The sequence below is a fragment of the Desmodus rotundus genome, chromosome 13 (assembly GCF_022682495.2).
Source record: "Desmodus rotundus isolate HL8 chromosome 13, HLdesRot8A.1, whole genome shotgun sequence".
NCBI classification, from domain to species: domain Eukaryota; kingdom Metazoa; phylum Chordata; class Mammalia; order Chiroptera; family Phyllostomidae; genus Desmodus; species Desmodus rotundus.
In genome coordinates, this window is record NC_071399.1 from 15,458,100 (window position 1) to 15,484,339 (window position 26,240).

General features: G+C 44.9%; 1 protein-coding gene across 2 annotated transcripts in view; it reads right to left on the minus strand.

Moving 5' to 3' along the window:
* The window catches only part of MFHAS1 (multifunctional ROCO family signaling regulator 1), a 74,587-nt gene extending 65,767 nt beyond the window's left edge, over positions 1-8,820 (minus strand). The window contains exon 1 of one of the 2 annotated variants that reach the window (XM_045197186.3): positions 5,200-8,820. In XM_045197186.3, coding sequence (XP_045053121.2) covers positions 5,200-8,461 — 3,262 coding nt within the window. In that variant the 5' untranslated portion in view covers positions 8,462-8,820. The remainder of the gene's footprint in view (positions 1-5,199) is intronic. The other variant, XM_024562753.3, reaches the window with a different exon arrangement.
* Positions 8,821-26,240: the final 17,420 nt, after the last annotated feature.

Genomic DNA, 26,240 nt, shown 5'->3' on the forward strand with positions numbered 1-26,240 from the left:
AGGCTGTCTGTACTAGGGGCACTGAAGGCTTGAAAACAGTTCCTCATTTCCCTTCATTCCCCTGCCGGCTCATGTGCCCGCTGCCCAATTTCTGGAAGAGTTAGGACTTGGACACAGAGGGCAGGAAAATATGTACCAGAAAAATCATGTGGGAAAATTATATATGCCTACCTTAAAGTACATACTTTAAGATGAAGATCATAAACAATGCAAAAGGCACTTTGCCAAGGAATCAATTAAGAAACACCAGAATGTCCTGAGTTCTTTAAAAAACAACCACTGCACTTTGAGCCCTTCCCACCCATTCTGCCCTGCTCCAAGCAGACCCCACCTGGGGTGCTTTCCACAGAGCCTGGAAACACCAAGCGACTCTCCTCTCCACCACAGGCACAGGAGGGCCAAGGATGCAAGAGACAAGAGAGGGCAAGAGATGAGGACAGCATCTGTCTCTTGGTATTAAAATAAAAAATAGATAAATAAAAATAAAGGACACTAATGGAGAAATGCTCAGGCCCTCACAGAGAGAAGGAAGTTAGTGGGTGGAAGGAGACAGCAACCAGAAGTGGTCACTCCAATACCAGCCTCCACTCCCCACCTCCCCACCCCCCATATGATGGAGCAGAAGGCCCTCACTTCCATACAAACCCATGGGGAGTAACCGTTTTTCTCAACACATTCTCTCACCTAACGCCTGAAGGAACCCTGTGAAGTACACACTGTAAGTGTTTTAGGTGTTAAAACGAAGTCGGTGAGTAAGAACGAAAAGAGTGAGGTGAGGTTTACTGGGGAGTAAGATGCGCAGGCAGCAAAGTATGACATAAAACCTCTGTTACCACAAATACCTCCTCTAGGCGACCTCAGCTACCTGCCCAGGGATGGACTTGCGATTCTACTCTGAAGTTTAAAGAAGAGGCACCTACTACTTAGCAGAATTTATTCTCCAAAGGCCTTTCTCCGCTTTGAATTCTATCATTCACAGTACTTCTTTCCCCCGACTACATGACTAGGGTTTTGATTTTTATAGGAAACAAAACCCAGGAGAGTTCAAAGAGGATTGTTCACAAACCTAAAAGCCAAGAGGCATCAATATTAATAAAACTAAACTAAAAAGATATTTAATAACTTTTGTGAAATTAAAAACGATGACTAATTCGATCCAAACAACTAGGGCCATGCTGAAATGCCAGCAAGTCTAAAACTGAGCTACAATAAGACAGGAATTTTGCTTTGCTTCCGTGGTCAAAATGAAGGGCCTATTGGAGGAAAAGAGCAGTAATGCAGTGACGATGGGAACACTTGGGCATTCGGGGCAAAGGGAGAAGGAAGTTGGGACACAGGACAAAGCAAGGCCATCACTACAGCAGCACCTGAGAATTTGACAGAACATGTGAATAACAAGGAAGAAAGACATTTCTCACAGAAGACTAGTCCTTCAGCCAACATCTGAGACCCTTAGAGAAGCCACAAAGCCTCGGGCATGTCTCTCACTCAGAGGAAGCAAGCGAACAACCTAATCAAAGAAAAACCATGTCATACACTAACACCAGCAGAACAATGCGCCCAGTGCCTCAGAGAGGAACACACGTGCAAGACCCCGAACTTGGGCAAAAGACGTCAAGTTAATTAGGGAATGGAAGAAACCGTCTACAGACCACATACCGATTCTGTGTCTAATGCTTTGGGTTGCTTCCCAATTATTCTTAGAAAGAACCTTTAATAGCCCTGGCCGGGTGTCTCAGTTGGTTGGAGCATCATCCCATACACCAAAAGGGTGATTCCCGGTCAGGATGCATACTTAGGTTGTGTTGCAGGTTTGATCCGAGGTCAAAGCACATATGAGAGGCAACCAATCAATGTTTCTCTCTCTCTCCCTCAACCTTCCTCTCTCTCTTTCTCAAAAAAAAAAAAAAAACCCCCCCAAAAACAACAATAAAAACAACAAATAACATTTAATAATTTGGAGAGTAGGATAATCCATGGAAAAACTACACAGAGCCCAAGTTCAACTCGCTAAGATGCACTCTCCCAATTTAAAAACACACAGCATTCATTCAAATGCTTCAGTGGAATAGCAAAGTACTAAAAACTTGCTCCAGGCCTCTGGCCTAGCCTCCACGGCTTACTCAATAATCCACATATCCAACCTCAGGAGTACTCAGCTTTTCTGGTTTAGATGCTAAACTGATGGAAATGAACAGAAACGTAAATATCGCACAAGAAGAAACTTACTCCAGAAGATCCAGACAAGGAAGGCAGAGGGAAGCCTGGCTGTTGGGTGCTGGCAGTATGGTCAGTTCGGGCAGAAAGCAGACGAAGACTCACACACCTGACCTTTAGGCTCTTTACAGGCCTTGCTTGAATTTCCAAAAGCATCGCCTGTCACTCAACCCATTTGTCTTAGATGAAACAAATCAATAATCTCTCTGACAACATAATCAGATATCTTTTTTTTTTAAGAACTTTTAAAACCAATTGGTCATCAGCTGAGGATTTTCCAAAACATGGCATTTTTTTCATTAATCAAAATCCAAAAGGAACATTCTAGCACCACACTTCCCTAGGCCAACCACACTAGTGCGGCCCAGGCTAGGTTCAATGTCCTGTTGGCAGCAACAGGGCCGCCACAAACTTCCCACCAAATAGGGTTTAAAAATATTAATTCAACTTCGCATTTCTTCTGTACAAAATCAAGGGAAGCAGTAATTTGCTTTTTACTCTCCATGTCCCAAAAGTGAAAAAGAATTTAAATTCCAGTTTTTCACATTGTATCAAAATTGTTAGTTAACAGGGGAACTTGACACTTTAATAAAACATAAAACTAAGTAACCAACTTTTTCAATGTTTCTAAAAAGTAACTTGTTTTTGTGACTTCTTAAAAAGTTACCAATTGATCAAAGGTTTCTGCCAACTTAAGATATCCAGGGTGTGGCAGAAGTAACGCCCGCGCCAGTGTGGTTGGTAGGGTAATAATATGGGTGTGATAATTTATAGTTTCAATTTGAACATTTCACCTAAAATGTCATATGATGTGCTTGAGTATGATATTGTGATGTTACAGAATTACAGGCTTATGATTTTGTAATAAAAGATTTTGTAATTAAAGAGGGGCATTACTTGTGCTGGACTCTGTATTTTAATAATCTAGGGACTACATGAACATATTTTAAATGTATGCCCTAATTGAACACACAATATTATAATTCTGTTCCTACATCAGTTTCTAATTTTTAAATTATTTTAGCTGTTCCAAAGTCTCAGAAATGTGGCAAATACTAGCAAATGATGGCTATCACCGAAAAATATGAACAAGGAGAATGCACCTTTTTTCCCTTGTGTCATTGTGATGAATGTACTATTCACATATCTTTTTCTACAGCTTTTGTGCTCTCTGCTACTTTTAGAAGAAATAAAATTCTAAGCAAAGCAAAAAGATAACTTCTTTCTCTGACAACTTTAAACAGAACTGTACAGTGTCTATGGTACCAAAACACCTGATACCTTATTCCTATTCAACAATTAAGATAATTTTACCATTGTCAACCATTTATGTGTTTGTTATGTCGAAAACAAATCATCTCTTCCTTAGAGCTTGGGCTGCAAACCAGGTGTGCCTCCTTTGACAGGCAAATAGGCCCAACAAGAACAAGAGAATGGACTTGTTTGTGGAATGTATGACTATTAAAAAAAATAAACAGCTGAGGTTAGGGAAAAATAATTCCAGTCTCATTGTTTACTCTTCAAAGTTCTTGGAATTCCTCTGCACAGATCTTTTCTTGTTTAATAACCTATGTTTTCCTCTTTGTTGCTAATAACATCCGTTTCATTAATGTTCCGTCTGGACTAAGAATTGCCTTTAGGTAGCTCCTTCAACCAGCCACTCTGTGAATATGTAACTCTCCACCACTTTATTCCATTTAGTAACACAATAAAGAAGTGTCTGCTTGCGTGAAGAAAATACAATGGCAAATATAAAATGAACTGAAGCGCCTGCCAAGTCTCGGACTGTGACGAGCCACCAGACAATCGTACAGAATGGACAGCTCAGTCGGCTGGTAACTGAATATGGTGGCCTTTTCCAAGCTGAAGAATTAAACTCAGCCGAGATCTAGGGCAACGGGAAGATGTTACCTTCGGAAATATGGGTGTCTGATTCCTCACTGATACGGGGACAAAGATCGCAGTGGTGCGCACAGTCTTCCATTTCTCTCCTTCTCAATGCGCCCTGGGGGTGGGGGACCGAGGGGAGACACTGGCAATGACACCATCGTTAGGCTTGTCCTCAGGACACTCGGAATGCTGTTAACTGAGCCAACTCCACAAATATCTGAGTTGTGTAAAGAATTGCTCCAAAGAATGCCTTTCCACAGGGGAAACGGACACATAACGGAGACGCGGGATTCCAATTAACCAGGCTCAAAAGTCCCGGACAACGAGTCCTGGAGTTCGCTAGCACCAAAAAAACAAACCTTAAGCCATCTGTGAAGCACCAAATTGCCTGGAAATACCCGAGGAAAGTCCCCTCAGAGATCTTGTCTGTCAGAGATTCGTGCCCACGAGTGTGGTGAGTGAAACGGTGATCCCAGAGCTTAGTCATGCGTGAGACTGAAAGTTCCATCTTTACTAATCCATCACCAACACCAGCAGCATTGTCTTTACTAATCCAAACCCAGTTACGAAACGTTCTTCTCTGAAATTTCTTAAGAAAAGTGAGCAAGGATTTTTACTTTATGACTACACTCTGAATTGAAACAACAAACATAATGTATGACAAAAGACACGTCAAACTCAAAGCATCTCAAACCCTTGGAGATGTGTCTAATAAGAATTATAGCCCAGGCTCAGCAAGAGACTAAGGTCAGACACCATCTTCTGTTCAACTACCTGAAATTTCCTCCCATGAAAGATGGGCTAAATTGGGGAGGGGGGAAAAAGGAGATCCAAATGTCTTAACTAGAACTCACTCTGGAAGTCTGAATCTTCCTTGTAGGAGAGTGTGAGACAGGGGCCTGCATTTCATATTGCTTGCGTATTACTGCCTTTTGCTTGTCCCCAAACACCCCCTGTATTTACCTGGAGACGCTTTCCTGGGAAGCCTGTGAGGTTAAGCAAATACTCTTACAAATGAGAGACAAAGATCTTTTTTTAAACAAATGCATCTTAAATCACAGCACAGAAGAGCCACCTCCCTCTCTGACTTACCTGGGAAAGCATGTGGATTGGGCGACCCTCTCTTAAGGCACTTAGAACAGAGAATGTGCACGGTGTAGTGCAGTCCAGGCCATTCTTGAAGGAGGACATTCAGCTCCTCCACCAAGGGGGTTATGGCTTGCCATGCCGTCCATATATTTGGTAATGATGCGTGGCTGGCAATGGACAGAGTATCTGGCTGCAGGCCCCCCTTGGCAGGTCTGTAACTCACCACCACAGGAACTTTCCCTCTGTATGCAAAGATCTGAAGTTTCCCGTCCGACCTGTGCACCACATGGCTGTTGATCTGGACGCTGTAGCGTGCAAACAACCCAGGTGGAAAGGTAAAGGGAAAGCTGTATTCGATCTGCAACTGCTCAGCCACAAAAGACTGCCCGGCCAAGTTGGTCCCGTTAATCCAGGCCTCTGCGTGGGGCACCTCGTTCTGCACATAGCATGGGAACTTGTACCAGGCAGTGGACCCGTTCAAAGGCTTGCCCTTGGGTTTATTGAGGCAGTAGCAGAGTCCCATCTTCTCCAGCAGCTCCAGCAACAGCTGCAAGTCCTGCTGGGCCTGGACATGAGGCTTAAGCAGCAACCGAATGACATGGGCCGGCAAGAGCCCATGAAGCAGAAAGCCCTCCACGTAATGATGGAGCTGAGTGGCCCGCAGCAGGTCCTGGCTGGGCGTGGGCAGTGCCATCACGAGGGAGTTTTCGCCCTCACCCTCGCCCTCTCCGTTGGTCCCTAGGAGCAGCTTATGCAGCAACAAGGAAGGATCCCTCTGGAAAAAGACGTTGAGGATGTCAATGAGGCGGGTGAGGTTGTGGAAGACGTGTTCCTTGAGGGCCGGGCTGTCCTCAAAGTAGAGCAGCTTGCCGCTCTCGTGCAGATAGGACAGGGCGCTCTGCAGCCGGTCCTCCGTCAGCCCTGCCTGCAGGCCCAGGCGAGCCGAGTCCCACCAGCTTAGCCAAAGCCGTTGTGCCTGAGGTGGCTGGAAGTGCAGCTCCTCCAGCACCTGCCAGGACCGAGGCAGCACTCTGTGTAAGTTGGGGAAGATGTCCCGGTGCTCAGCTACCGACAGCAGCTTATCCCGAAGGCGCTGTAACTGGCGAGGGTCCCTGCAGCTCACGGGCAACACGGGGGACAGGATCTGCAGCCTGTGGTTGAGCAGGTACTGAAAGTGGGCCTTGCGCCGCCGAAGGTTCTTGTCTGAAACACCATAGTAGGCTGCATGGGGGCTGGCCGAGCGCAGCTCGAAGTCCCGGGCCAGAGCCTCGTCCACCACCTGGGCCAGTCGGCTCAGCCCCTCAGCATCATGCTTCTCCTGCAGGGAGATCTGGCGGTGGATGTCCAGACACTTCTCCTCCAGCTCGCGCTCCCCACACAGGTCTGCGTGCGTGCCCACAATGCACACCACCGCGTGAGGCACCCGGGCCCCCACCCGATGCAAGAAGGAGCCCACCGTGGTAGGAAATCGCAGGGGCTCATAGGTGGCCAAGTTCACCACCAACACATAAAGGGCCCCTGGGGAGAGGAAGAAGGGCTGGATCACCTCATAACTCTCATCTCCAGCTAAGTCATACACAATGAACCGCAGGCCCCGGGAAGCGTCGGCTGTCCAGCTGGTCACCTCTATGCCCTTGCTCACAGGAGTAGGTGAAGGTGGGTAGCTCTTGTCCTTGTCCCCTCCTTCATTTCCCTCCACTCTGTCCTCAGTGAGGCAGTGCCGGAGCAAGGTCTTCCCTGCAGCTTTGTGGCCCATCAGGAGCAGCTTGAGGCGGGGCTGCACTGCCGGCTGGGAATGGGCCAGCTCCTTCTGGTAGGCTGCGATATAGGGGATCCCCTTCATGCAGACCTCGTAGGGGGGCTGGATCAGTGGGTTGTCCTTGATCTTCCACAGGCCCACCCGGGAGAGCTGGCCAAAGTTGTCCGGCAGCACCGCGATCTGGTTCCCCTGCAGCACCAGCTCCTCCAAGCCGCTCAGCTCCACAATGGAGTCCGGCAGGTATCGGATCCGGTTGTTATCCAGCCACAGGGTGAGCAGCCGGCCTAGGCCCGAGATCAGGGATGGCACTGCGGTGAGCTGGTTGCGACTAAGGTAGAGCTCCTCCAGACCAGCCAGGGGCAACAGCGCGGCAGGGAACTCCTCAAAGAGGTTGGAGGAGAGGTTGAGCATTTTGAGCCTCTGCAGACGGCTGAACTGGGTGGGCAGAGCCTGCAGCCCGTTGTTGTCCAGCATGAGGCTCTCCAGGCTGGCCAGCTCACAGAAGCCGTCGGGCAGGGTGCCAAGCTCGGCCCCACTCAGCCAGAGAATCTTCAGGGCACGCAGGGCACTGATATCCTCAGGTAGGCCCCGCAGCCGGTTGCTGGACACGTCCAGTTCCTCCAGGGCCGCCAACTGCAGCAGCTGGCGAGGAAAAGCAGTGAGCTGGTTGTGGTCCACGTCGAGAGTGCGCAGGCGAAAGAGGCAGGAGAGGGAGTCGGGCAGGTGCGCCAGCCGGTTAAAGCTGACATCCAGCTCCTCCAGGTGGGCAAGAGCGCCCAGTTGGTCAGGCAGGGCAGGCAGCTGGTTGTGGCTGAGGTTGACTTTGCGCAGCTCGTGCAGGCTGCTCACCACCTCCGCGCCCAAGGAGGTCAGCCGGTTGTGACTCAAGTCCAGCTCCGTGAGGTGGTGGCCCAGCTCGGCCACCGCCGGTGGCAGCCGGGCAAAGCGGTTCCTACGCAGGACCAGGACGCGCAGGCTGCCCAGCGCCAACCCCAGCCCGTCGGGCACCTCCTCCAGGCCGTTGTTTCCCAGATTCAGCACCTCGATGTCTCCAATGTTGGCCGGCAGCACGAGCTGGGGGGCGTCGGGGGAGTCGATCTGGTCGGCCGCATCCCCAGGGCAGCCCCCGGCCGCGCTGAGGGTGAGCTGGCGCAGGTTGCCCCGCAGCTTCCTGGCACGCAGGGCGGCGTCCCGCCAAAGCCTCACTGTCTTCAGGTTCCCACTGTCCTTCCCAGCCATGGCGGGGCCCCGGGCCGACACCCTCGCGCGGGCGCGGGAACCACAGCTACATGCCGCGCTGCGCCCGGGCGCGGGCCGGTCTCCCAGTCCCTCTCGCTCCTCCCTCCCCAGCACGCCTCGGCGACCAGCGGCTGTGGTTCCTAGCGCAGCCAGCGGCCGGGCGCCCGCAGCTGGGGAGCGGCGGCGACGCGAGCAGCTCCGGGGGGCGCCGAGTCCGCGGCGCGGGGGGTGGCGGCGGCGGCGGCCGGCGGGGAGTGCCGCTCGCATTCTCCTTCCTCCCGAGCCATGGGCGCGCCGGGATGGCAGGGCTGCCGCCCGCTGCGCCGGCGGAGGGTGCCTGCTGCTCCTCCTCGCGCTCCGCCCGCCTCGCGGCGCCTCGGTACCGACTCCGGCCCCGCTACCCTCGCAGCCGCGGCTCCGCGGCCCGCAGCGGCGTCGCCTCCGCCAGCTCCCGGAGGAGGGCGGCGCTCGGCCCCGCGGCGGGCATGTTGCGAGCACAGGGCCGGGGTGCAGTCGGGAGGAGGGGGCGGCGGCGCCTCCTTGTCTCTGCTTCCCGGGGCCCGGGAGGGAGCGCGAGCGCCGCGTCCCCGGCACTGGCAGGTCGCGGTCGGGAAGCGACAGCGCCGCCCGGCGGACCGGCCCCCACGTGACCAGCGGCGGCCCCGCGTGTGGCCGGCACCGCCCCGGGGGCGGACGCCGGGCGCCCGGCTTGGGGCCACACGCCGGGTGCGGGCCCGGGACGTAGACGGCGATCGGCTGGGGGCGCGCGGGGAGTGGGCCCGAGGCCCCGGGGCCCTCTCGCTTGGGCTCTTCTTTGTTGACCCTACGCCTCTGAGGGTTTCTTTTCTTTCCCCGGTGCCAGCCTCGCTGTCTTCCCGTAATCCTTCTTTACCCGCTTCCCCTTCCACTCACCCTGCGTCCACACCGCAGTGGAGCCGACAGAATTCGGGGGCCTGGGTTTCATTGTAGGAGCTAATAACTGCACAAAAGGAGAAGTACAGGCAACCATTCATTCATTTGATAAATATTTACTGAGGCCCTATTTTGTGCCAGACCAGCTGGGACGCGGTCTCGGCGCCCCCGGGGAAGGCTTTGAGCAGGCTCTCAGCAGGCCTAACTGGGGGTGGGAGAGGGGTGGGGCGCAGGGTGGGGGACATTGTTCATAGCACCCTGTCAAACAAGGACCATCTCCCCAAAATGTACAGGGTTCGTTATGCTGTAGGCTCAAGAACATGGCAATTGTTTGAGGCAAAATTCACAGTCCAGCGCTCACTTATAAGGTTGCTATTTTCCGCCTTGAGGTCACATCTATGCTAAGTAAATAATTTCTTGAGAACTAACCAGAGCCTGAAAACATATTTAATCTCCGGTTATCGCCTCCATCACTGCCTCCAGATTACTTAATAATGAAGTAAATACTTTGCAGAGATACAAAACTGTGTTAATTGCTTAAATCCACCACTTAACACATTATGGCCAGCCCCCACACAGGACCTGTATCCTGCACTGTTATTTTATAGCAATAGTTCGTCTCTTCAAAGAGAGCAACGACACATCTCAGCTGGAAATCTATGCCCATGATGGTTATCAAGCCTGGCTCTGCATCCTTCAGCAGGAGGATTAGGAGATGGATGCTCTCACCCACAGGTGGGTCCTAGAGACCAAATGTGGGCATGATTCCAGGGAGAGCTGAGCTGTGTTCACCCTAAGGACTTAGGGTGGGCAATCATATTACCTTAGGGTTCCCTGGCCTCCCATCACAAGAAAAAACCTAAGTCATCTAGGCTGGCCTTTTTTTTTTTTTTTTTTCCAGAGGAGGAAACAGACCCAATACATTAAGCAACTTCCTAGCCAGGTAAAGAGTAGAGTCAGGTATGCGAACTCCCCATGTGGAGTTATTCCCCTGAGCGTGTCACCTGTATAGTCACACCCCAAATCTCTGCCCTTCAGCTCCTTCTAACTCAAATCTGAACCTCAGCCTGTGGAAGGAGACTGGAGAAGGCATTGGCTCCCTACCTCAAATGGCTGAATTGGAGCCCCAAAGTGGTTTGGATTAGATCTAAATAACCTTTAGAAGCCATCAGAAAATTACACTTCTATTTGAAATGTCTGAAAATTGTGCTCTTCCTCTTCCAGGAGATAATGTGTAATTTGCTTTATCTGATGAAGAGAGCTGGCTAGGACCACACAAAACCCTCTCTGAAGCACCAAAACCTGGTGTGAATGAGTTTGCTCGGCAGGAACACTCTTTTTGAGCCCCTCAGCTTGCTGTGTTGTTGCAGTCAATATCGTGGGAAGCCTTGTTGTAAAAAAAAGTCTTGTCCAAAGTTCTTTGAAAGTCAGATCAGGAAAATGCAATGATAAACTAAAAAAAATAAACCTCCAGCAGAAAAAAAAAAATGTGGCCAGCATGACTCTTCAACCCAGACAAGAAGGATCCTGCCCTGGGCACCCAACCTGGGCCTCCTCTTGCCTCACCCCACCCCTTGTGTTAAGGTTTCTGATGGGCCAGGGCACAGTGGACAAGCCCCCTCAGCCTTGTAGAACATGCTTGATATGAAGGACACTGAAATCCCTGTGCAAACAGCTTCAAGCCTGCTTGTGGAAGGCGAGGCAGTCTTTCACAGCCATTCAGGAGTGAAGTGCGCATTCCAGGCCTCTGGGGTGTGGACGGAGTTTGACTGTCCCTCTGTGCCCACAGGCCCCTTACTGTGCTAGATGGAGCCCAGATTAGGGTGAGAGGGGCCTGGGTGAACCACATTCATTAGCCTGATGTAGCACATTTAAACATTTAAGCATACAGTGCATGGGCCTTCATGTGTAGCCTGGCCCCAGCCCTGCATGTAGGGGTGGCCCTGCACCTGTCAGGGTTTCCATAAACACACACACATGCACACAAATCATCTCAGTTTGGAGAAGAAGGACTCTGATTATTTGAAGTTTTCTTGCCTTGGATATTTATTCAGTGCTATGGACCTAATCTATACTCTTTCCCAAATCTTTTCATTTATCCTGTTTTTCTGACTCTGAGACAGTTTTCATTTTAGCTGCGGCCATAGGATTGCAGGAACATCCCATGCACACTGACTTTCTCCCAGAGTGCGCACCCTCTGCTAGGGCACAAGTCTTCTAGGGGAGCGGGAGAACACACAAGAAGACATTGGGTCTTGAGCTAGGTCTTTAAAGATGTAGCGAGCTAGAGGGGAGGCTCCTCGGCCTCCTGGGCAACAGTTTTCCATTTAAATATCTGTCAGTAACACCTAGATGGGCCAGGTGGCAGGGGTACTCTGCTTTCACCCCTTGGTAGACTAGCAACAAGCTCCAAGGAAGCTTTCATCCCTGATTTCTTTCGCTCAACTTTCCTCCATCCTGATGGATGTTTTTTTCTTGACCTTGCTAACCCCCTAGCTACTGTCTCATTGCCTTACTTCCTTTCTCTGCCAAATATCTTACATAAGTGGTCTGGGGCCAGTCTGGGTTGTCTCCACTGGCTCCCTCCTTGGGCCCAGTAATCTGGCTTCCATCCCCACCATGCCAACCATTGCTCTCTAGAAGAAGGTCCACTCACCCTTTTTCCTTCCTTGACCTCCCATCATTGAAAATGTTAAACAACTTCCCTTGGAAACTTTGTCACCTCTATGATTCTAAGCAGGCCGCACCCTTTTTGGCTTGACTTTGTTGAAAATAAAAGTGGAGGAAATCAAGGGAAAGGCAGAAACAGGGGAAGGAAGGTACATCTTTTTAAAAGGTTTCAGGCTTGTTCCACAGAAAAGGATTAGAAATAAGGCCTGATTTGACATAGGACAGTTTAATAACAGGGGATCTTCAAGGTCGTGTCATCTAAACTCTTGATATTAGGAATGGCGGAGGTGTCTAAGAGTAATCACCAATAATAATAGCTAACATGTACTAAAGGTTTCCTATGTACTCAGGCAGTGTACTGTATGCTTTTCATGCAGTATTTCATTTAATCTCCACAACAGCCTTGAATAGCAGTTTCCATTATTGCCCTCCTTTTACAGATGGAGAAAAATGAAGACTGCGCCTATTGAGTGGCAGAATCCGGACTCAAAATAAGGCTGAGTCTAAAACTCATGTTTTCATCACTGTGCTATTTCTTGGGGGTAGGTGGGGGTGGAGGGAACGGGTCTAAGGTCGCTGTCAGCTGACTGTGTATTTTAAGCTGTAGAGAAGTGGTACCAGCTGGAGAGCAAGGTGATTCCGCGTCTTCAGCAGAAAGTGAACTTTGCTCTTGCACTGTGTATTGAAGAATGTCATACTGGACAACCCAAAGCTCTAAATAAATAGTATCCCCAAACTACAAGAACTGAGTTCAACATGTGTTATTAAATGTTACAGCAGGAAACAGCATTTCTCTGCCATTTGTAGATAAATTGTGTTTGATTTGTTTCTTTGTGTGCTTGTTTTAAAGAGAAAGGATTAAATACAAGCGTCCATAAAAACCTGTATTTCAATTAGAGGGCATTTCAGATCCTGTCTTTTGAGAAGAACATTTTAAAAAGAGTAGATGAAAGACTAAAATATCAAGCTAAGATTGGGTACAAATAATACATCTTTTGTTTGGGGAGCAGGGAGGGAAAGCTTTCCTCATCCTTCTTTCCCAAAGTTGAATAAATCTGCCTGGGACTCGCGGTCTGATTTGAATGAGAGCCAGATCCTATCAGCGTTGGCTACGAAGCCTGAGAGTGGTCACTTAACTAACAACAGGGAGCATGAAAAATGTGTCCAAGATGCTGACCCTCCCCCGCCCGCCAAGAGCAGAGGCAAAATTGTACCAATATGTCTGTTGTTTTTTCTTTCCCTCGCTCCACAGAAAACAAATTTATCTTGGAATGGGCAGCGTTGAATTTAACATTGGATCTCTTTGTGTTTCCAGGTCAAGCGGGAACGCACATGCTCCCCGCTGAGGAAAATAAACTGCAATGTATTTTTAGCATCCGTTGGAAGTATTTTCAGCTGAAGCCACACAGGATCCAGCCTAATTCTCTGAAGGCCAAAGAAAGGATTGGCTGCAATGTCACCTAGAATTCCAGAACTTGCCCCCCACTCTCCAAGCCGCCACCTTACCCCCAACCATTCACCACCCCAATCTTGGTGCAAACATTTTTTTTTTCCGAGAAAAAGAACGAAAGTCATTCCAGTGAAAGAGAAATGAGAAACACGTGGGAAATAGTTGTGACAAACGGAGCCAACAATAGCACACTGGGCATTCTGAGATGACGCAGGTTCAGAAGGAGGGCAAGGGGAGCACGGAGCAGAGAGGGTGCCCTCCCTCCCCCGTTGTGCCTGACGCTGGAGATGAGCCATGGACAGGGAGCCCCCAAGGGGTGCGTCTCTGTGAAAGGCAGAGCAGGCAGCAGGCCCGCAGGCCTGGCCGCTCAGCGCCGCAGTCCACGTGGTTCGGTGGGCTCGAGGGCGAGTGCAGTGTGACCTGCGCTACGCTGGCCGCGGAGTTTCAGTCTCTCCTCTGAAATGCTGTGTTTGCTCCTGAGATTTGGGGAAGTCAGATGAATGGTTTAAGACCTTCCTTATGTCTGCACAGTTTTGAAAAATATATCCCATTTTTTAAAACAAATGTAGGTAACCGTAAGCTTTTTAAAAATTTTTTATTTTTATTGTATTTTTCCATTACCATTACCATAAGGTACCCTTATACCTCCTACCCCCAGCAATCACCACACTGTTGTCCATGTCCATGAGTCCTTTTTCCTTTTTGCTAGATCCCTCCATCTCCCAACCACTCCCCCATAATTCTCAGCTTGCTCTTGGAGTCTGTCTCTGTTTTGCTTGTGAGTTCAATTTGTACATTAGCTTCCACATATGAGTGAGATCATATGCTATTTGTCTTTCTCTGGCTGGCTTATTTCACTTAGCATGATGTTCTCCAGGTCCATCCATGCCGTTGCAAAAGGTAAAATTTTCTTCTTTTGTACAGCTGAGTAGTATTCCACCATGTTAATGTTCCAAAGCTGTTTTACCCACTCATCGACTGATGGGCACTTGGGCTGCTTCCCTATCTTGGCGATTGTAAATAATGCTGCAATGAACACAGGGGTGCTTATCTTCTTTCAAATTAGTGTTTTGAGTTTCTTTGGATAAATTCCCGGGAGTGGGATCACTGGTCAAAAGGTGGTAACCATGAGCTTTTACATAAATGACCCATGGATACTGTGTTGTTTCTAAAATAAAAACAAAATCTTGAGTAGTTTCAAAATAAAAACAAAGTCTTTGGTAACATCCTATAACATTTATCATAAAGCACAGCATAGCATCAAAAAATGTGAAGTCCTCCCAAAGAACTATGATTTTGACTATTGTTATAATAAAACCATGTATTTATTAAAAGACAGGAAAGCCCAAGTGACCATTTATGTTCTTCTGGTACTTATTACTCTTGTGCCAAAAAAGAGAAGTTTCTGTTAATTTTTCTGTAGAACAGAACAGTAAAACCTGATTCCCTACCTACCTTACTTCCTCCTATGGAACAGTGAGATGACTTGAGGTGGTCAGGGGCTACGGTGTGTTCTTATCTAAGGGTCAGGGTTGGTCCCGACTTCATTATAAATTCATCTAATACTTACAGACGGCCCTGTGCAGGGTGCCTGAATACGAGACTACTTGAGAAAGCTTCTGACTCTGTTCTCATCCTCAGTGCTTTATGTAAAAAAAGAAAAAAAGACAGTAGTCTGGTATTAATGAAAACAGTCTTCAAAAGCTATGATCCTCTCATAAGTTAGAAAAATTCTATTTCAAAATTCTGACACATGAAAAAAGAGATTCTCAGGGCAGATTTAATAGAAGTCCAGATAAAGTAGCTAGCAGACAACTCAGCTTGTTCCTTTGTTCCCCAACTACAGCGGCTCTTCAGGTGTTAAAAACAATTTGAGGAAGCCCTTCCCTTCCTCTGTAAGGTACCACTGTTCCATGGGTGTGGTTGTTCTTGAATTCAATTACATTAGCACTTAATTTACATGTTTAAAACTAAGAATATTACATTTATATATTAGGAGTTTGGGGGTTGTTCTAGCACAGGATATTAACTTTATTATTCTTTTCCTTTCCTTTGGCTTTTTAAATACATTAAAAAAACCAAGTTCAACATGATGTACAAATTAAATGAAAATATGTCCCAAAGTAAACTGGAAAAATTATGAGTGTTCTACTTGGAATTTAGGTTTGTAGGAGAGGAAAAATGATTATCCCTTTACCCTTCTGAATTCTTGGCTAATACCTCTGTAATGAAAGACAGATCAGCAAGAGAAGAACAAACAGAAGTTTATTAACATATATAAACTCGTATACCCAGGGAAAAATGACTAATTCCCCAAGGTGACTTAGAAGTCAGGTTAAAGAAGTCTGCTCTCTCTAGCGGCAGGGGAGAGAGCATGAGGGCCCCTTATGGGAGAGTGAATGATCTTTGGGAAGATGAATGGGCCCTGAGAAGAATACATGGGAGGCACGATAGTTTGTGACAAGGTGTGTCTGGATGTGGCATCCATCTCTAGTCCTTCTCCTGACATGAGTCAGTCCTCCCTGGTTGATGACAACCCTGGGGAGGAGACCTGTGACAAGTGTGTTTCTTTTGCAGAATCTTTGGGCAGATAAGGAGAGTTCAGAGAAAGTGTCTCCCTGCATTTGCTGTTTTTTTAAGTGCCTGTAGCTCAAAGAAATCAACATGCCAAAGCAGCATGTGTTGAAGAGGCCTGTCTTGAACTCCTACAGTCATAGCGTGGGTGGCATTCTGCTACTCTTGGGTCCTGTGCCGCATCTGACACGATCATCTCCCCCTACTCCTTGTCGTTATTATGTCAAAGGCTTTTCTCCCTGCAAAACAACTGAAGTTAACTAGGCCTAAACCCTCAAGTTTTTTTCCCTTAAATTTCAGTATTTCCTTTCTTGCAGATGATATTCTTCAAATTTGTAGTTTTAGTTTATTTTTAAATTTCCTGATCCATAATATTAAATCTGTGATAGAAGTTATAGGGCATGATTTTTAAAAATACAGTGACTATGATGTCTGACTTGTTTGTATCCGTACAAATTCACAAACGCCTCTGTAACTGCCTCCTGTCCTCCTCTGCAGCAGCGGGCTCCAGACAGCCATTGGCACAATGCGACCCCACGCTCTTACTCTAGGTTCGTTAGACCCAGCTATAGGCGCTTAGTTGAAACTGGGCCAAAGTTCCTATCTTAGAATTTTAGATTTGGGATTGTGGGGAAAGAAAAATTGCCCTCTAACCTTCTGAGTTCTTGGCTAAGATTCCTGTAATAAAAGATAGATTTACAAGAGGAAAACAGAGGGGTGTATTAACATGTATACCTCAAGCATACGTGGGAGATAACCAGGGGAAATGAATGATCAGAACGCTGACTTACAGAGCAATCTCTGCTGACAACCTAAGAAATGCGTAGCGGAGGTCAGTCATGAGGTGTTGGAGTGTGGTGTTATGCACATTTAACTTACTACCTTCTCCTCCATTGATAAAGGTCTGAAACTCTCTCCAGGGACTAAATTTTGTCCTTTGTGGCAGAGAAGGGAGTAGAGACACCTTTGAAAATTTGTGTCCTGCTTTTAGGCAAATAAGGGGAAAGTAGGGTGCTTTTCTTATATCTGCTTCCTCTTAATTGCCCTTAGGCTCAAAATAATCCTTATGCCGGAGTGGCATATTCTGTTACCCTTCAGGACCGAGGAGACTAGGAAAGCCAGTCTTTCTACGGGCCCAGATGTTACATTCAAAGCCGGGAGCAGCTATCTCTAGATTATCACAGGAACTCGAGAAAAGAGAAAACCCAGTTCACCGAGGCGGGTGGGGGAAGGCAGAAATGAAACGATAGCAGATATGGGAGTGAGAGCATATTTCTTGGATTTCCAACAACATTTTGGTTTCTTGCCTGGTATTCTTGAGTCTTAGCTACGTCCCCTGCCCTGAAGATTTATAATAAATCCTCTGCTTTTGCTAGAGCACCCTTGAATTGGTTTCTCTTCTTTGAAATTAAAAAAAAAATCTTAGCATAGAAATTTTTATCTGGAAGTGAGTTTGCAATGACCTTCAAAGAAACTGGTTATGTCAAAGCAGATGGGGTGAGAAGTGGGTGGTCCTGGAAACAAAGAAGAGTATGTTAAAGTGTGTTCAGTTTTTATAGCCTTTCACGGAAGTGCAATGAGATCAAGAAAGAGAGAGGCTTCAGCCAAGGCTGCCTAGCCAAAAGCAGATAGAAAAGCAGAGTAAGAATGCAATTATGTACCAGAAGCCTTTCTGCCTATAGCCAGCCACCTAAGAATGCTCAAAGTCAGTCTAAAAGGCATCTAAAAAGACACAAATACAACCAGATTCTGTATTATAACCATTTTGAAACTAAAATTGTGTGTTTATTGAGGAAATGCATAATCTCAGCCGTTAGAATGGGACTATCTGGGAGAAACCAGAGGTGCTAAGGACTTCGATTCCAAAACGTCAGCTTTAACACCCAAAACCCTCCATATGTGCCCCCTGTACTTATCCCACCAGATAAGGGTGATGAGTTCTGCTCTGCTGTAAAGCAGTTCAGCTCCAATGGCACAAGTGACATTTCATGACACATTAGGGGAAAAGTGCCATCAGAAGTGAAAGAAAATGACGGGAAATATTTTCAATACTTACAATGTAGGGTTTATACTTAAGTTAAACAAGGAATCCCTGCAAATCAGTTTGCAAATGATAAATACCAAAATTAAAAAAATAAAACAGCAAGGAAAATACAGATAGACAATAAATATATAAAAATAGTTTAATCGCAAGAGAAATCGAAGCAATGCACATTAAAATAGGACTACGTTAGCCCATCACATTGGCATAGATTTTTTAATATAACTACCAAACTTTATTTTTTCCAGCTATATTGAGATATAATTGACATACATCTCTATTTAACTTTAAGGTGTCCAGCGTAATGGTTTGACTTATATATATATTATGAAATGACTGCAAAAAGTTCAGTTAGCATCCATACCCTAATGTAATTACAATAAAAAGAAATAGGAAAAAACTGTAAGTGTACAGTGTCAGCAGGGGAAGGGAGAGGGTACTTCTGGGTATTACAGCAGGAAGTGTTGGCACAACTCTGTGTAGGGCGTTTAATGATACGCAGCAACAGCTAAAGAAACGCACTGCTCCCGGGGATTGTTCCAATGAAATAGAGATCCACATAGAAGGGTATCTAGGGCGGAAAACTGAGAACGACTGGCTTTCCAGCAGCAGAGAGATGGGCAAGTAAATGTTGGCGTGCACATATCATAGAATCTGTGACCATTAGAAATTGTTTACCAAGAAAATCTAATAACTTCAAAAAATTCCTATGCTGTAACATTTGTTGAAAACATCAAGATATAGTTTTTCATATAATACCTGACCCTCTTTTAGTGGGAATAGATGCATGCATAAGGATAAGTGTATGTGAGTGTGTGTTTGTTTAAGTGTATATTCATAGAAAAAACCCTGAGAAATACATGTCTCAAATTGTCAGTAGCTGCTCTCTCTCTCTGCTGGAATTACAATTTTCTTTCCTGTTTTCCAGATTTTCTAGAATAAGTTTTAGCTTTTATCATTAGAATACATTATATTTCAAAAGAAATTCATGTATACAGGTACATATATTCTGTTCAAACAACACAAAAGGCACTTGTACTTAATGCTATATTTCTGTATTTTAATTGTTGATCTGTTTGGGAGTAAATACGTCCATAAGGAAATCCCTGTCTTTCCTGGAATACCAATCCAAGCTTCCTTCTTGGCCTCAACACAACCTTTATCCAGCACATGCAAGTTACTCCAAGTTCACTGCCTGAGACTCATAAGATTGAGGACTTTTAAATACATTCCACCAATGTTGAGACTCTGGTTCCTAGTATTACAATATAGAACATTTCCAGAGCTCTCACTTCAGGCCGCAGTAGTATTTGAACCAGATGAAATTCTGAAAGTGCTGTCCTCGCTTAACTTTAATCTTGCTAGAGAGAGCTTTCTGCCCCATCCCCCCTTTTTAACACCAGATTTCTCTAACCCCTCCTCATTGTTCCACTGAGTTCCTCTCGGAAAAGTAGGAAAATGCATAAATGCATCAGGGTCTGCTGCGGTAATGAGACCAAAAGTCCCAAAGGAGAGTTCCTGAAGAAAGAATTGGAGCCAGTGACCTGTATCATACTCCAGTTTGCCTTGACCTGGCATTTGAATGGAGGACAGAGATCTGTTCACATTCACACAGATATGCTACCAGAAGACGTCACGTGTGAGAATCTAAGGCATTGTGAGGGGCTGGGCAGGGAAATGCATTTAGGCCAATGGGGCCTCTCACATTGATTATCTCACTTAGGTGAGCTCTTATTTAGAAGTTTCATAAAGTGATAGTAAAAATCATTTTGCAACGAGAGTGAGCTCTCTCCCCTCCCTCACTCTGCGGCTATGGGCGTGTTGCATCACCGCTGTGATTCTCAGTCCCATCAACCGTAAGAGGAAGGAGTTGAATTACATCTGATGTTTAATTTGAAATCTACACCAGGCATCTGAAAGTCCATGAACATGTGAAATTATAAGCAAAATTATATGCATTTTTTTTCTAGAGGGAAGATCATAGTTTTCATCAGGTTCTTAAATCATGAATCCCAAGAAATTATGGCCTCCTGAAATATGTAATCTTTAAATATCATTCAACATTAATATTCTGATTTTCCTTTTATGCATATTTTAGATGGTGTTTTTACCTTATTAAAGGACTTTATTTTATGTTAAGTTTACTCAGACTTCAAATTGGTGAGGCCAGACTCCCATGAGAAGTGAGTACTATTATTTCCTTTCTCATTTACAAGGAGTTTTGCAGGGGTTTGTATATGTATGCATACACAAGAGCTACAAAATGCAGAAAACTTAATAGAGTAGTTAACCAGCTAGTATCTTTCATGGCAGTGATGGAAATTTTGCCACTATGTGAAATTAGATATAATTTCTTAGTTTAGTTGATATAATTAAAACATTAAAAAATTAAGCCCTGGCTGGTGTAGCTCAGTGGGTTGAGTGTGGGCTGTGAACCAAAGTGTTGCCGGTTTGATTCCCAGTCAGGGCACATGCCTGGGTTGCAGGCCAGGTCCCCAGTGGGAGCCACGTGAGAGTCAACCACACGTTGATGTTTCTCTCCCTGTCTTTCTCTCTCCCTTCCCATCTCTCTAAAAATAAATAAATAAAGTCTTTTTAAAAATAAATAAAATTAAAATTAATATATGTTAAGAATGATTTCACACAGTATCATCATCATATGATCCTGATTCTGACTTTAACGTTTTTAAAGAGTAGGGAGAAAAGAAGTTGCAAAAAGTCGTAGAACTGTAATTCCAAGACCCCAACCCCATCAATATACAATTAACTATAATAAATTCAGATTGTTCAGATTTCCATTTCCTGCTCGACAACAATAATCAAGTTGTCTGTTCACATCGGTCTCTCTGAACTGTGCTCACTCTTTCCAGAGACTGCACTGGAGTGACTTAACGAAGACACACAGCCTCTTGTTCGCCCGCGGGCTGACTTCAGGTGCTCTGGGGAACTCTGTCTGGGAACGAGCCCCAGCCGCGTCTTTGCCAGGGCACTGAATCAGCGTGCAGAGTGCTGTCCTCCTCCCGCCCCGTCAGTCTGGGCCCACGGAGCCAGCCTCGCTGGTCTGGGCCCTCAGCAATGATGTCTCACCCTCTGACAGATACCATCTCTACCTTCCAAAGAACAGCCTGGCCCTGTAACCGTGAAAAGCAGTTTGTTTTTATTTTTAAAGTGGTTAACTTTGAATTGTTAGAGCTCCTGTGAAGGTCTTACAAAGGGTTTAACTTCTGCTATTTGACTCTGACATTTCTCATCTCTTTGGATTTTGAAACATATCACTACCACATGTTTTATGGGCAGCTTTGCCTCCAAAGAATGAAGTGGATTTTTGAATAAAGACTGAAATAAAACAGTTAAAAAGAACTGTGAAACAACTGGATAAACCAAATGCGGTATATCCATACAATGAGATATTATTCGGCCTTGGAAAGAAATAAAGTTCTGACAGATGCTTCAACACGGATAAACCTTGAAGACGTTATGCTGTGTGACGCAAGCCCGTCACAAAAGGACAGACACTACGTGAGTCAGTTTACACCAGGTCCCTCCAGCAGCCACATTCAGAGAGGCCGAAAGTCGAATGGTGCTTGTCACACCCACTCAGGGAGGAAGCAGGGAAGAACTAGGAGTGAACGGGTACGAAGCTTCAGCTTGGGAAGAAGACAAACTTCTCGAGACGAATGATAGCAACAGTCATACAAGAATGTGAATGTGTTAATGTCACTAAACCGGACACTTGATGTTATGTATATTTTACCACAATTTTTGAAAATAAAAATTGTGAGACAACAGAGAAATCTGAACACTGACTAGAGAAAGAAAGTATTGTTCTTTTTTTAAGACTATGTCTTTTTAGAGAGACATGAAATATTTACAGATAAAATGATGTATTTGTCATTCGGACATAGAGGGAACAATTCTGGTTGTGAGTTGATTAAATTTATAAAGAGAAAGAATAAAAAAACAAAGCTGTAAACATGTATTGCTATTAACCTGTTAAATGAAACCAAAATGTAGATTGTAGATTTTTTATCAAAATGTATTATCCATTATATTAATATTTATTCTTTTTGTGTCTGAAATATTCAATATTTTAAAAAACTTTTTATTTTGATTATAAACATTTAATTCTTTCTTTGGTCAGTACATAGTCTATAACATGTAAACTTCTAGAAAGAATTCACTGTGTTCTTTTGAATGATCTTTCAGCTTAATTAATCTAGTTACTTGTTTGAGATCAGAAAGAAAATAGAAATTATTCCCATTTGAATTTCATTGCAGTGTTATTATTTTTTAGGAGTCACTTTTCTTACTTTGCAACTTTGCTAGATTAAGAAAATATTATGTAACATTACCATAGAATCTGCCTAAACACCGGCACAAATTTAATACTCATTTTATTTAGTTCCCTCATCCAAGCTCAGAGTGAACCTATGTGTGTATATATATGTATATATGTATATGTATATATGTGTGTATATATGTACTATGTACATATGAACCTATGTATATATAGATCCTCTAAATGGCATACTTCTTGAGAACCAAATTTGCATTTTTCAATCTAGAAAATAATGGGCACCCAAAAATATTTGACTGAGGAAAGAATATCCAGGATCCATTTTTGGAATTCCTTTGCTGACCTGTAAACCAACGTCATATACTGGGAAAGTAAGTCTAGGAATAGTACTTTAACTCATATGCATGGATTGATATTAATTTTAAATAAACCTCACTCGCTCCATCTTAGTTGTAGTAGCCTTTGTATTATTGTTTTTTTAAAGATTTTATTTACTTATTTTAGATAGAGGGGAAGGGAGGGAGAAAGACACAGAAAGAAACATCAATGTGTGATTGCCTCTCACCACCCCCACCCCGGGGAACTTGACGTGGCCCTCAACTCAGGCATGGGCCCTGACTGGGAATCGAACTGGCGACCCCTTGGTTTGCAGGCCAGCACTCAATCCACTGAGCCACACCAGCCAGGGCTAGCCTGTGTATTATTCTTGAAGCTCTAGAGCACATTTCACTTTTGGCTCCCTGTTTGGGAATCTCTCTCCTAAGATGTTTGCAGGAACCTCAGGAACCTCTTTCCCCCACTATTTCTTATAATCTCCCCTAGAGGCCTTCTCTAAGTACCCCAACTAACTGGATTCCCACTCCCACCCTGTTTAACTCTCTATTCCTTTGCCCTTCCGCCTACCTCCTCCCCAAGCACTCACACTACCTGGGAAATGTTTATTTGTTTGTCTGTATGTTGTCTGTTTCCCACACAAGATTATACTTCACAAGGACAGGGAATTTTCTTTCAGCACTGAATAGCCTAGGCCTTGGCTCGCGGCAGACTGCAATTGAACGTTTGTTGAACCAATGAATAGACAAAGAGTTGAAAATGAACATATGGCTAAAGAGAGTCAAACTTCTAGCTAGAACAATGAATTCAGTCATATTGCCAGCAAGCCCCATGGGAATTTTCATGAAATTCAATTACATGTATTTTTCCTCTTCAAAGTGCATTATAAATAATCGTTTGATACCTTCATGAAACAGATGCTAATAGTCCATTATCCAGATGGGAAAACTAAAGCACCAAAAACCTAAATCCTTAAAGGACAATGAGTGAGTCGATGTCAGAGATAGATTTAGAGAAGAATTTTAAATATTTCATTTTGAGCAACGGACTCCCCAAAGTCGTTTATCCATATCTTGTGCTTGTTACAACTCATTTAAAAGCATTTACCATTCCTGGATTTGAAAGTCTCTCAGGTAAGAAATCGGTTTGTTGGGACAGCAGGTGACTCCATTACTGTAAATGTTCTCTCAGGAACTTTTTCCTCCATCTGCATCCAGTAATTCACAAAGTAAGTTGCTATCTTAGCAGAAATATATAGTCTGTAAGTAATTTACCAATTAACGCTTGTCCCTCAGTTAGTTTTAAATGGATTAAACCTCCCCAAATCTATTGCAAATGTGGGAGAAACCTTTCATGTAGTGTCCATGAAATGCTTTCCCAAAGTCTAATTTCTTAAAAAGATTTTATGCATTTATTTTTAGAGAGTGGGGAAGGGAGGGAGAAAGAGAAGGAGAGAAATGTTGATCAGTCACCTCTTGCACGTGCCCCATCCGGGGACGGAACCCACAACCTAGGTATGTGCCCTTACAAGGAATCAAATTGGCGACCTTTTGGTTTGTGGGATAATGCTCAACCAACTCAGCCATGTGGATCAGGGCTCAAAGTCTAATTTTACTGTTGATTTTCAAATGTTACTAGAAATGGTATGATCCCAAAACTTAGTATGCCAGAAGGATCACCCAACCCCATTTTTTATGCAAAACTCTCTTAGGTAGGGACTTTAGTTCTCAAATTTGTCTGCATATTGGAAGTACCTGGAAGCTTTACAAATACTGACACCTAGATTCCACCCAGAAATACTGATTTACTGGATCAGGGGTGTGGCCTGGGATTTGAAAGAGGATTCTAAAGCATATCCAAGATGGAAGAACCTCCTCTGACTGACCTGAGAACAGAATCCAGGAAGGAGGCCAAGCCAGAGGACCATGGATATAATAGCTTCTAGATTTTTATTTAATTCCAGCTATTTTCAACTATTTCAATACAGTTAAGGGGAAAAGAATGCAACATGACAACGACTGGGAAAAAGTGCATGAATCACTCCTTACAATGTAGCAATCTATGAAAATGTGAGCTCCAGTCATTATTCACCAAAATTTTGATATGCTACATGAACCATACGGGACCAAAGTGGCCATTTGTATGGTATGAACAGCCTCCAAATATTCTTAGTAATAAACAAAATTCACTTAAAATGTGTCACCTTTTATTTTGGAGACATGTTCTTTCATCATCAGCCACTCTCCTGAAGGGAAATGAATTCAGTTTTTCATGCCTGAAAGTTCTACCCATTCTCATACCTGCAGCTGAAGGTAACACAACCCTGCTGTATCACACTAGTTATTACTTTGAACAATTCAGATCCCTCCAGAACAAAGCCATTATGAGATTTATACCCACATACGGTTTTCATTCGTTTTCTATCAAGGCCTCACACTTGATACTTGTTTGGTTTGCTTGTTTGCTTAACTGTGAATGGTAACAAAGGCAACATAGAAACATAGATACAAGTGAGGAAAGAATTACTGAAAAAGAAATGCTTTTCTAAAAATCAGCAAGGAAAAAAAATTCAGGAACTCAGCTCTCAGAAAGCAGGGACTAGAAACCCTGCCTCTCTCAGTGTCTCATCCTTGGCCCTCATCTTGTTGGTTGCTTCCAGCACCCAGTTCTCCCAGAGCCCCTCCCTCCCGCCACGGGCTTGGGTGTACAGTCACTTGATGACTTAATCTCTTGGAAAGACTTATTTTCCCCACTCCGCTCCAGGCTGTTGGGCTTGCCTGTGGTGTACGTTCTCTGAAGCGAAAGAGGCTAATGTCATCATTTAGCACTCCTATTAAAAACTCCCTTAGTTCTTCCTGTTTAGTCTGGCTCACTGGGTGTCGCCCATTAAAAACAGTTTGGCTTTTGTAATCACAATTAGATCAGGGTGGTGTGACTAATCAGTCCGTTCTTGCAGCTCTGTTATCTTCTGCGAAGTGAGTCAGGCTCCACCCGAGCCTGGGCTCCTGGGTCACTCCCTACTCTCTGAAGTCCAAGTCTAGCAGCCCAGACTCTGGAAGTCTTCTATTTAAGAAAGGCTGTTTGTTTGCTTTCTAAAGACGTGTTCTATATGCCCTCTCAGGAGTGAAAGTAACTCCACAGGCATTTGGAGAAATTCCCACAATGTGCGCTTCTCTACAGAATGACTAGGGCAGGGAAGCCCCTTGTTCCCTCAGTTTGGGAAATTGTACCAATACTACAACTAGTTCAGGTCAACACAGGCCTATGGAGGGTTTACAATGTGTTAAGTACTTTTCATATAGCGTCATTTTAAAACTAAACTTTATTTTAGAGCAGTTCTGGATTTACAGAAAAATTACAAAGAGAGTTCCCATATATCCCACACTCCATCTCCCCTATTATTAGCATCTTACATTAGTACAATAGGCACATTTGTTACAATAATATAATGATACACTAATGTGTCAGTGCTGATGCATTATCATTAACTAACATCCATATTATTCACATTTCCTTAGTTTTTACCTAATGTCCTTTTTCTGCCCCAAGATCCTGTCCTGGATACATTACATGTAATCATCATGTCTTCTTAGGCTCTACTGGACTGGGAAAGATGCTCAGACTTTCTTCTCGATGAACTTGATCGTTTTGAGCACTGGTCAGGCATTTTGTAGAATGTCCCGTGATTGGGATTTGACTTTAGATGGGGGTCCGGTGTTCTTGAGAGGAAGGCCACAGAGGTAGGAGGCCATTGCCACCACATCGTGTC